Source organism: Rhipicephalus microplus, chromosome 3 (assembly GCF_043290135.1).
Source record: "Rhipicephalus microplus isolate Deutch F79 chromosome 3, USDA_Rmic, whole genome shotgun sequence".
NCBI classification, from domain to species: Eukaryota; Metazoa; Arthropoda; class Arachnida; order Ixodida; family Ixodidae; genus Rhipicephalus; species Rhipicephalus microplus.
Window position 1 is genome coordinate 66,129,356 of NC_134702.1, and position 12,188 is coordinate 66,141,543.

General features: G+C 44.7%; 1 protein-coding gene across 2 annotated transcripts in view; it reads right to left on the minus strand.

The window, feature by feature from the left end:
• Positions 1-12,188, minus strand: part of Nup75 (nuclear pore complex protein Nup75) — a 68,130-nt gene that overhangs the window by 32,704 nt on the left and 23,238 nt on the right. For both annotated transcript variants that reach the window (XM_037425072.2, XM_037425065.2), the window contains exons 10-11: positions 10,724-10,846; positions 5,958-5,995 (exon numbers count right to left, since the gene is read on the minus strand). In XM_037425072.2, coding sequence (XP_037280969.2) covers positions 5,958-5,995; positions 10,724-10,846 — 161 coding nt within the window. The remainder of the gene's footprint in view (positions 1-5,957; positions 5,996-10,723; positions 10,847-12,188) is intronic.

Consider the following 12,188-nt stretch of genomic DNA (forward strand, 5'->3'; position numbering starts at 1 on the left):
CACAACATTTCTGCTAGTCACCGGAACAATTACGGGTGCTATTGGGTTGAATGTATTATTAAAGGGGCCTTGCAACGATTTTCCAAGTAGTACACTCATACCTCATCATAACAAAGTTGCACCTTATAAGAAAAAAGGGTCGTTATTGTTGCATATCTGATAATTCCTTATTAAGGTGTATTCCTAACACTGTAACTATCACACGACTGTTTTTTCACTTACTTCGTTATAACTGATATTCCGTTACATCCAGATTCATTATATTAAAGTTTGAGTGTAGTAACCACCGGATGGGTTTATTAAAGAATTCATTCAAGAACCGAACCCTGCAAAAATTTTTAGAATCCATCAAGTACAGAGATTTTGTCCTGCGCTATAGTTGCTTACTGTCTTCTCTCGTTTTGAGAAGCATGCTGGAAGCTAAGCAGGGAGGGATGGCAAAGTGGAGAAAGTTACATCACATGTGCATCATGACCTTCAGCCTTTCCTTTCTTTTTTTTTTTTTTCCACTCCAAACACACAGCTTTCTTTTCGTGTGATCGTGAGCACGCGCTGTTGAAGTAATCAAGTAATCAGGGACGAGTGAGAAGGCAGGAGGCTGGGTTATGTGGACACCAGCTTATTCCAAAACTGCGTTCTAGCCTAGGAGCCCTGCCACGCGCCACACGCACCTCGAGCACACACGGTCACCAGCTTCGCCTGGCTTGTCCTAGATGGCAGCATCTACAACATCTACCAATGCAATCGAGCGATGTTCGCTGCAGCAGGCGGCTTCATGCACCTGCCACTTCTGGTATGCCCGTGGGAAGTGTTCTGGCAACGCGAGTGAGTGTCTATAGCACAATCACTGGTACTGGCACTATCTGCGTTGTTGTGACTTCAGGAATATGGGACTAGCTCCGTCCGGTTTCTACGCACAGCACCAGTATCGGCGTTGACCCAATAAGGTCAAGGCTCATTAACTGGAGCTTGTACTGTCTTTTTTGCTCTTGAGGTCTGTCACCCCCACGGCATCTTCATAAAGAAGTTCCCGCAAGTCGCGGGCTCCGTGACGTCTGTCAAAGTCTTTCCTTTGACGTTGTCTGTATCTTTCCTCGAAATTCCGAAGGCTGTCTTGATCTGGCAATTGGGGTGTCAGCTTGGTGGAACACAGAGGAAGCTTGGATCTCAGCCGACGACCCATGACCAGTTCGGCAGGGCTATATCCATTCTTCAGAAGAGTCGACCTGTAAGCTAGAAGTGTCAGGTAAGGGTCCTTGGTCTGCGTCATGGATGTCTTGACGATTTTCACTGCAACCTCTGCAAGTCCATTACTCTGAGAATAGTGAGGGCTAGATGTAATGTGCTTGAAACCATAGTCTTGGGCGAAGAGTGCAAACTCAATCGACGATAACTGCGGGCCATTGTCAGCAACCACTTCCTCTGGAATTCTGTGGCGTGCAAAAATTAACTTGCAGTGGTTGATTACGGCTACGGAAGTGATCTTTTCAAGTCGAACTAATTCGGGGTATCTTGAATAATAGTCGGTAGCTATCAACCACCACTGGTTCTTAAAGTGAAACAAATCCATTGCAATGCATTGCCAAGGCCCCTCAGTGAATTCGGAGCTTATTAGTGGCATTTTCCTGTTTACTCTTGTTTCAATGCATTGCTGACATCGCTTCGCCAGGAACGCGACGTCAGATCCTATGATGGGCAACCAGACACAGTCTCTGGCTCGAACCAATGTCTTTATTATGCCAAGTGTCCTTCGTGCAAAAGTCGTAGGATTTCTTTTTGGCATGAGTTGGACGACAACTCGCGATGCGTAGAGGAGCAAATCATTCTCGACAGTGAGATAGTGTCGGTAATCGTAGAATGGTTTTAGGTTAAGTCCCAAGTCTCTCCTAGAGGGCCATTCTGTCTCGCACAGCAGACGAAGTTGTGTGCAAATAGAGTCGGCTTGTTAGGATGCCTTTAACCATTGTAAACAATGTTGCTTTATCGGAATAAAGGCTGTCATAGAGCACAGGAAAACTTGAACGCTTTCTTCGAGCTCGCTGTCTCCCGTCTCTCACAGAAGCGCTCTTAAAAGTGCATCTGCGGCTAGAAGTTCCTTGCTTGGCATGTATGCAACCTCATATCGATATCGCATCATTCTCATCTTTAGCTGCTGTAATCTAGCCGTCAAGTCGTCAAGACTCTTCAGAGTGAAGATTGGGACCAACGGCTTGTGATCCGTGTCTAGCTTGAACAGCTTGCCAACAAGGTAATCGCTGAATTTATTGCATGCCCAGGCTAAAGCAAGAGCCTCTTTTTCAATCTGAGCGTAGCGCTTCTCAGTTTTTGAGAGTAACTTTGAGGCGTGAGCTATGACAAAGAACTTGCCACTGGTTTGCTTCTGCCGGATTAATGCTCCTAGTCCGAATGTTGATGCGTCGGCGGTGACGACTGTTTTCTTTTGATGGGTCGTAGACTCCAAGGACAGGATGAGATAAAAGCAACAACTTTCACCTGTTGAATGCCTGCTCTTGCGGAGAACCCCAAACAAATTCTTACTTTTTTGACTACAGGAGTGTGAGTGGCTGCAGAATATCAGAGAGATTGGGAACGAATCTCGCGAGGTATGTTGCCATTCTGAGAACTCTCTGCAGCTCGGTTTTGTTTTTAGCACTCTCCCTTTTCACTATGGTTTCAATTTTCTTTTCGTCGGGTGTTATTCCGTCTTCATTGAGCCACTGTCCTAGAAATGTAGGACGCTAAACATTAAACACGCACTTGCTGTCGTTCAGTGTCACTCGATCCTTTGCAAGTGCCTGCAGCATGTTTCGGAGTGTCTTATTGTGCTCTTGGCTGTTGGAACCCCAGATGAGGATATCGTCCATGTGACAGACAACTCAACTGATGCCTTGCAATATGTACGCCATCTGCTTCTGGAAGTGTTCAGGAGCTGATGCAATGCCAAATAGTAGTCGGTGGAAGAAGAAGTGCCCAAACGGTGAGATGAAGGTGCCGAGTTTCCTTGATTCTTCACAAAGTAGAATTTGCCAAAATCCAGAGTTGGCTTCGAGTTGGGAGAACACATTAGCTCCATGAATAAGTCTGAAAGTGTGCTCCACGAAAGGAATAGGATGCCATTCTCTGAGAAGGTGGCGGTACAGCTCAGTAAAGTTGACGCATATTCTCACGTCTCCGGAGGGCTTTGGGACAACTACCATCGGTGCGCACCACTCGGTCGGCTCATCAACAGGTGATATGACACCAAGTTCCCGCATCCTTTGAAGTTCCAACTTTGTCTTCTCATACAATGGAATTGGGATGTGCCTCGGGGAGATAATTGTGAATGCTTTTGCTCCTGGTTAAAGCTGAATCCTGTGTTCTTTGAGCAGCTTGCCGAGTCCTTGGAACACCGCTGGAAACTCTTCTTTCAGGTTCACTTAGTCGGCAAAGGCGTTTACAAAGGTGAGCATCTGTAGCTTTTTGATGACTGGCTTGTCTAGCAACGAAGTGCAGATCTGATCTAGGACGTATATATCCTGAGTAGTTGCATGGTTGTGGTAGAAGAGGTGGAGTTGTGCCACTACTGCTGCTGGAAGAAGCTTTCCATCTGAGCCATGCAGCTGTTGAGGAGGAGCTGATAGAAGCGGCCTGTTCTTGAGCGTTTGGAATACGTGCGTCGGGAGGACGGTTTCGTCGGCACCCGTGTCAATTTTTAAGTCTACTGGCTGGCCTTGAAGCAAGACTGTTGCTTCACAGTTTCCAGCATCCGTCTTCTTGATTGATTCAAGAAATCCTGCTTCTAATGTTCCGTGCTCGATTTCGACACAATGAAGGCGTCGCGACATGCTAACAGAGGCATAGTGACCTGTCTTCCGGCAATTCCAGCAGACTTCCGAGCGTGCTGGGCAAAGAGTGTGAGAGTGACGCTCTTGACTATACCAACGGCACGGTTTCTGCTCTTTGTTTTTACTGGGGGGTGAAGGTGACTTGCTTGCCCCGTGTAGATAACTGCCGCTTTTGTCTTGCACTGAAGCACGTCGACTGGTATGCGCACCGGATGCAACTTTTTTCAAAGATGGCACTTCCTGGTGGAGCTCCGCTTGTTGCTGACGGACCCTTCCGATCTGACGAACGGAATCTAGAGCCTTTTGTAGTGTGAGCTCTGCGTCAAGCTGTAACCTGGCGGATAGCTGCTTGTCTTTTATCCCAATCACGAGGCGGTCGCGCACGAACTCTTCTCGAAAAGCACCGAACTCGCAATCCTTCAAAAGCGTGTGAAGCGCAGTGACGAAATCTTCGGCCGACTCACCATCTTGTTGCAGCCTGGTGTTGAATCTGGCTCGTTCGAAGATTTCGTTGTATCGTGGAATAAAATACTTGTCGAACTGCTCCACAACGGGGTCGAACTGCTCCACAACGGGGTCGAACTTCTTGAAGTTCTCTTCGGATAGCGAAAGTGGCATAGATTTCTTCGGCTGGCTCACCCATGATGTAGAGTAGGGCGTCTACTTGATGTTGCTCGGACTTCATGCACAAGCCTGAAGAGGTTCGGAAACGTTCTAAACGCAGTTTTCACTTCGGCCACTCGTTTGACGACGAAAAATTGAAGGTATCCGGCAGTTTAATAACGAATGACATGATCGGTGCTTTTTTGCTTGTGGCGTCCTTCGCAAGGATGATGACTTGAAGTCGATGTCCACTGGTAGCACCTATTCTTCTAACACCATGTTGAAGTCATCAGGGACGAGCGAGAAGGCAGGAGGCTGGGTTACGTGGACAACAGTTTATTCTAAAACCGCGTTCTAGCGTAAAAGCCCTGCCACACGCCACGCGCACCTCGAGCACTAAGGTCACCAGCTTCGCTTGGCTTGTCCTAGATGGCAGCATCTACAACATGCGCACGGGCACTAGGCCGCATCTTGTGGTGGCCAAGGTAATGATGATCTCAAATCAGCCGATAGCCGTGAATTCGGGCATATGGTGCGGTCGCAGAGGTATGTGGCATTCTTTGTCGAGAGAAGAGGAAACACAATTTCGAGATGACTTTGAGAAACGTAAATTCCAGGGCGCCTGCTACGGTCTAATATTTAACTCGCGTGTTCTCAGGTGCCTTCTCGGCAGCATTTCCTGACCATGACAAAGAAGTGTTGCAGGGTCCCTCTAAACGTTGAACAGCCCCAATGCACATTTCCGTTTCTGTGCGAGCCTTTTGAGCAAGCCACATAACTTCATACTAACACAATTCTGAAAACAACATTCTAGCACCGTTTACAACATTCTCTACTGATAGGAGCATATAACAGTGTACCAATCATGACGTCCGAGAAATACTTAGCCCACTTTTCGCCTAGTAAATACAGTTATGCACCCACTACACAGCATGTCACTTACAATAAACTGATATCGTATTATGACATCGTTTACCCTCACAAGTGTTTCAGGATTACTATTCGTTGCATTAGGAATGTGGCTAGTAACACACATTAAAAAATCTGCCTTTTAACAGTCACATACAGTGTTGCAGTACTTGTGAAACCAGACTCCAATTATCCTTCAGGTCTACACGAAGAGGCAGATGTCTCATGGTATCTGCGCAACAGATGTCTCGCGATATCTCCGTAATTGCTGCTTCGCATGATGTTCCAAAGAATGTCACTGCTGGTTGTAGTCTACACTGCTTGCAATGTGGCACATGTAAATGCCCAACTGCAAGACAGCTGGTCTGAAATAACCAGTGACCAATATTCTTACAAACTAAAGCCATGGCATTATTGCAGTATTCGGAGGTACGCATCTGACACAAAACTGAATGTGGCAGTCATGAGCTCAAAGCCCGCCTATTGGCAAGGATTCTTTTTTTTTCTCCAATTTGGTGAGGACAGACCAAGCAGTTGACAAACCGGCTTCCAAAAGAAGACAATACTCAAGGACACACTGATTATTAAGCCAAGCAGAGAAGAAAAAAAAATGTCACATACCGCAAATTTTTGAGTGTTTCTTTGTCGCCCATTAATATCTGTGGACCAAAGAGAAAAACGGTACGATTTCAGGCGCAGAAAGAAATGTAAATGAACGTGAAAGCTACTGCGTCTTATGGCAATCTTTTGGGAAACAAGGACAATTGCAGTTTACCCAGCTGCAAAGGGACGACATGTCTATTTGGCAAATTTTAGCTGTGCAAGAAGGTGTGGCATGAAAACAGTAGACGATCGAAATCCTAGTCGCAAAATTAAGAAAAAAGAAAGGATGAGAGCCCACCAGGAGTAAAGAGTCATGACAGATATATCGGTGTATGACTAAGATACCATTTACTAAGGGCCTTCCTTTTTTGTTTCACCCACAAATTCAACTCTGCGATCGCAATGACACAAGTTTCTCTGTGAGTACCTTATAAAAAGGCTACCGAGAGAAGCTATTCAACAAAGATACTTGTCAGTACATTGGCATCAGCAACATTCTCTGTTTGAGGATTTCTGATGACTCCTCCACCTTCCCCTAAACTACTTAAGTTAGAGGTAGAAGTGTATCCACAAGAAAAAACACGCACAGCTCACGGGAATGTGTATCGAATTGCGCTATCTGGCAATCGTGCTTTCTAATACAACTGTAACATGTAAATTCAGTGCTAGTATTTTGAGTGAGCGCACATTATCACAATGCCATTTGCAGGCTGCCACAATGGAATGCTTAGTGACACCTTTGAGCACGTGCAGGATTTTGCCTGGCAGGGTGCAAACCCGATTTTGGATCATGGCTGGGAGAGGAGGGAGAGAGCTGGTGCAGCTTAGGTGGGGGGGGAGGGGGTCAAGAGCTGGTGTGGCTTGGTACTTTTTTGCAGAGGCACTTCGCTGAATAGAGCTTCCTAAAATTAACCATAGAAAACTCTGGCACTGTGATCGTTCAGCGACCATGGGAATAGGTAGTACAGAGATTTGCCTAGTCTTCGTACTTGTGGGAGGCGAATCGCACTTGTGGCTTTGTTTATTGCTGTGTTTCGGTTCTGTTTTGAAGGAAAGAACAAACACTTTTGAACTTCGTGACTCGATTTGATATGGTAAGCCTAAAAGTAAGGTGGTGAAGCGCAGCTGCTAAACATTCGGCGATTTTCGTTTCGTGACAGAACAGCTGCAAGCCACACGGACACACAGGGAGCCAGAAGTACGAAGATTAAACAAATCCGCGTACTACCCACGATTCTCATGCTCGCTGAAGTGCCATGCGCAGCAGCTGCCATAGACACTAGGGCCAGAGTTCCCTCTAGTGTATATTTAGGAAACTCTATGTTTCCCTGCACTTCTCTGCAGGCGACCGTGATGGCATCCACAGCAGAACACACACTCAAGCAAGCATATAGCTATAATAGCAATGGTTAAAAATAGATCTGTGGGAATAGCAAAATTTTGGGTTTGAAATGAACTAGAATGTTGAAGCGTGAGTGCGAATCGTATGAAATATTTTTTTTAGTATTTCTAGAATATTGCAGCGCAGTATTTTGCATGTCTTTATTAGGCCTGCAAGACGTGGCAATACCAGCCACATCCGAGGCACAGAACAAACTCAGGAGATGTTACCGCAAACGATGAAGGTAAAGAGCACCATGCGATGATGGTTATATACAGGTGATGAAAAAGTGACTTATAAATTTCCACAATATCTATAGAATATTTTTCGAATACTTCGCAGTGAAAAACTGCAGAGAAAGACCGTGGCTGATCCCTCCATATAAAAATTGGTATAACACGAAAGTGAAATGTGCCTTTACAGAGGTAGTTGAGCATTTATTGCACATTGTTTCAAGAACAGCAACGAATTGCAAAGTCACATTAAGAGCAGCAAGCAGCTCGAAACTTGCAGTGCACAACTCAAGCAGAAAGCATGCACGAAATTAGCATACACAGGACGAGCGCAGACTAGTAACTGTCACAGACAGCCACAGCGCTGTGCCACAGCACCGCCCTCAAAGCACTCTTCTAAAAGAGAAAAAGACGCACGAAACGAGTGCACAAATGTACCCACGACAAGTGCAAACAACTGTTACAATTCTTTTTGTGTCGTGTGTCAGCAGGGCGCTCCTTTTGTAAATGCAGCCACGCAGCGTGAGAAGTGATCTTCATCCTCTCCCTAATTACGAGTCTGATAAGCGCGCCCGCAGGAGAAACCACTCTCCGTGAAGGCAGCGCTTCATGGAGCCAACGACCTTTAGAGTACGCTCAAAGCCAAAGCCAATGCGAGCCCGCCATGCCATCTCGCCACTGATAAGAAAAATGCGCCAACATTTTGAAGCTCTGAGGGCTGCCAAAGTGTATGGCGTATATGAGCGGTTCTCAGCCATGGATGTGTCTGGGACCCCTTGTGGACTGGTGAAAGTGATGGGGAGGGGGGGGCGGTACGTAGGTAAATTAAAACAACACTGAAGTGTGAAACATGTGCCTTTTTTTGCTACCAAAAACATTAAACAAACGTGCCAAATCACTTCATTTTGAACAGTTTATCAATACATGGCACAGTCGTACTTAAACAGACTTGCATACGTAAAAAAATTCTTAAATGTAATAAAAAGTGGGTGAGGGTTTTGCAAATCATAGAAATGGTTTTGCGGCTGCAGACCCTCATTCGAGAACTACTGGTGTATAGAAATGGTTAGCCGTTAGCATTCCCGACAATGTATGTTTCGTGGCATAGTGGTTAGCGCTGCGCGCCGAGAATCGAGAGGTTACTGGTTCGATTTCGCGTGGCAAATGCTTGCCTTCTTTTTTTAAAGACGATAGTCTTTCTTGGGGACCTTCGACGAAACAATTTTTGGTCTGTCTGTCTGTCTCTCTGTCTGTACATAAGTCTGTTTGTCCGCCCTAACGATACCTTTAACAGCACCAAATGGCCAACCCCATCCACAGCGCCCACCAATATTGTTCAGAGTTTAGTGCTCTTAGTTGTGCGATTGTCAATTAAAGAAGCAAATATTGCACATATCTGAGACGCCATAACATGTCTATGTTTTGTATGTCTGCCTTTATACTATAAGGAGCACACACAAGTAACTCTAAGGACTGTAGCGTTTAACGCGCTGCACTGACAGTGCAACACGATGGTCAAGAAGGTGTTTCCAACGCTTTGCTATGACGGCATGGTAGTGGCACCTGCCCGCCGCTTTGCATTCTACGCCTTATCACCTACGTGACTGGCACGCATCTTTCTCTGCGGTCGCGCATGCCTTCGTTTTCGATGATAACTGCCAGATGGCGCTCGTGTATAACGTGCCTAGATGATCTTGTTCACTTCCGTTACACGCTCGAGGCACTCTAACGCAATGCCTTCAGAATACCATTCACCGATTTTCTTGCGCAAAACATCAAATAAACGTTTTGTTCACTCTCTCCAGATGCAAGACTACATCTTTTGACCACATTTACAGTGTAACATGTAGATTCGTGCCAATTTTTTTCTTCACAATCTCTTGGTATATGTTTTAACGTCATTTCCGTGACGGAAGTACACCAGTGGAATTGAGGTGACGATGTGACATCGGCCAACGTGGCCGTGTTGATATCGCCACTTTACTCCTGAAGATCAAAGCAGAGCGGCGCCTGCCTGCGTCCGAACCGCCAGGTGCAACGGGCTCGTGCTCTTGCGCGCACCTCACGCTACGAGCATGAGAGCCGCAGCGCTGAGACTAACAAATGATCATGATGGTGATTGATGATGATAAAGGGGCTGGGAACCCTTTCCTGTTAAAAAAAAGTTAGGGAGGATTTCTCAGCACATTCTTACGATGCAGAAACATGAAAGCGTTTCTTTCGGCTTGGTGAAGCGGGGTGAGGTTTCATAGTTGTCTTATTAAGAATGAGGAAATGCAGAAGGCAAATTGCATTTATGTACATGATTTGGTGCAGCCAAAGTGTTGCCAACAACACTTTACACAAGAAAAACAAAGGTGCTATTTCTCCTCCTCTTTAAACTTATGTAGAAGCCCAACTGATGTGGCAGACAAAGGTGCGCTCCCTTGGTGTCTGGCATTCCAAGTCTGCCTCGTAGATGTCAATAAAGGAACACCTTAAATTTTGAATGAGAAAATCTTCGGCGTATGATTTTTCAGACTTCATGCCGAAATTTCAAGTCCAAAACAGCATTAATTGAGATTGAGCCCTCACTTCTGTCACGTCTATCAACTCCACGTTAGAACCAACGTTTGTTTTGAGTCAATGCCCTTGCGATCGTAGCAAAGACTACAAGGCAGCTTTGCCGCCATACGTGTGATGGGATGAAGAAAATTAAAAATCTGAAGGGGCCACTGTCTATCGGGCCTTGACTGTATTTGTCTTTGGGAAGTTCAAATAATTAAATTCCAGTGTGAATAAAATAGCAAACATTTTTCGAAAAATATTCAAAATTTTGGATATTCACACACCCCTAGTAATATTGATAGCATAGTTGTTATCATTTTGAAACATCGTCACATAATAACATGTACAAAAGCATAAAGAATAACCAAATCTGCAATTGCTTTTCTTTGCCTTAGATACAATGCTGTCTAGCATTGTGACAATTTCCAATGTTAATGCAATTGCTATGAATTGCTTTATTTGCACTGACTCCCAATTCTAAATGCTTCTTTTAACTGTAACCCACCTTTATGCAGAAAATAGAGGTCATAATGACAATCACACATTGTGCCAACCAATTTATCGGTCGTTGTCACCAATTAATATCGAAATGCACATTCTAGGTATTCAGAGAAAGTACTAACCTTGCAGACGACCTCCATCTCTGGCAAGAGAGAGAAATCTCCATCTGCAAGATGACGTGCGCACTGCGCCTGCCAGGTCTGCCACCAGACGTGCAGCTCCCTCGACGCCACCTGGGGGGAGCCCTGCATCACAAAAAACGGGAAGACGCTCAAGCTCGTGAACTGCCCCAACCCAGTTCTGATTTTCACCTCCTCACCCCCCCTGGGTGCAATACAGTTGAACCCTTTTACAAGAGGCATGCACCGGGGAGCGATTCTCGCCTCTTATACGAGGAGCGTCTTATAAGCATATCAACCCCTGCTTCAATGTAAGCACGCTGGTGTCTCTTATACCCATTAGTCTCTTACATCAGTGTCTCGTATAAGGGGGTTCAACTGTATTGCCCAAAGGAGATAAACTTTTAATATAGATTACACAGCAGTTCTACACCATCCTGTATACGTTAGTTCAAGGGGACAATTTCTAATTAACTTTTTGAAGAGACATGAAATCAATTTAAACTGGTAAATTACCCTTAAGAAACTCTGTACTCGTTACAGTTGCAGCTTTGCTATTAAAAAATAAGACAAAGGGCAAAGTTTAGTTTTTATTTTTACGGTAAAATTCCAGCATGTAAAAATCAGTACGACATGGCTGACATCAGTTTCCTTTTTATTTCTTTTTTTGAGTACCTTGGCCATAATGGCTCCATAAAATTTCCTGAAAGTAATGATGTTATCTATGGCTCTCTTGGAAAACTGTACACCAATTTTCATCAACGAAGAATTACAAGGGCCCTAGCGCACATTGTCAGAACCTATACATAGGAAAAAGTGAGTGCAGGATGTTAAAGATAACGTTGCAACTCTCTTTTTGTGCGTATTCTGATTTACCAGGCAAGTGCCTTTGCTTAGCAGAGGTGGTGTCTTTGATATTGTGAAAGCATAATATACTGATACGTGTGAATTCAAAACTAGGCAGCGTAGCAGAAGCCTTTGGTGACAATAACCTGCAGACAGTCTCACCAGTAACGAGTCAATGCTTTATATCAGCCACACTAGTGCAACAACCAAAATAGAATTCGGAGCAATTTTCGGAGCAGAAAAATGTTAGTTTTGGAGCACTAAAATCCAAATTTGAAGTGGGTTATAGGAAAAAAATTAATTTTTCCTCACGAAAAATCAAGTTTGGAGCAGTATAAACAAAATAAGGCTTACATTGAGAAAAAAAAGATATGTACAAACCATTCAACATCCCCTAAATCGTGCAGAGTGAATATGAGCACTTCTATTTCAATAAAATTATTTTCAACCACCCCTCTCAGCAAACAATGATAAAGTCTACGTTAGCATATGCAACGCGAGTCAAATCTTTTGACAGACTCTGAGGATTCAAATGTGGATCTGTAAGCTGATGACCTTAGGGGTGGAAAAAAAAAAAACTGGCGCAGAGTTTTGTTAGATTTTTTTCAGGGCTGCATAAATG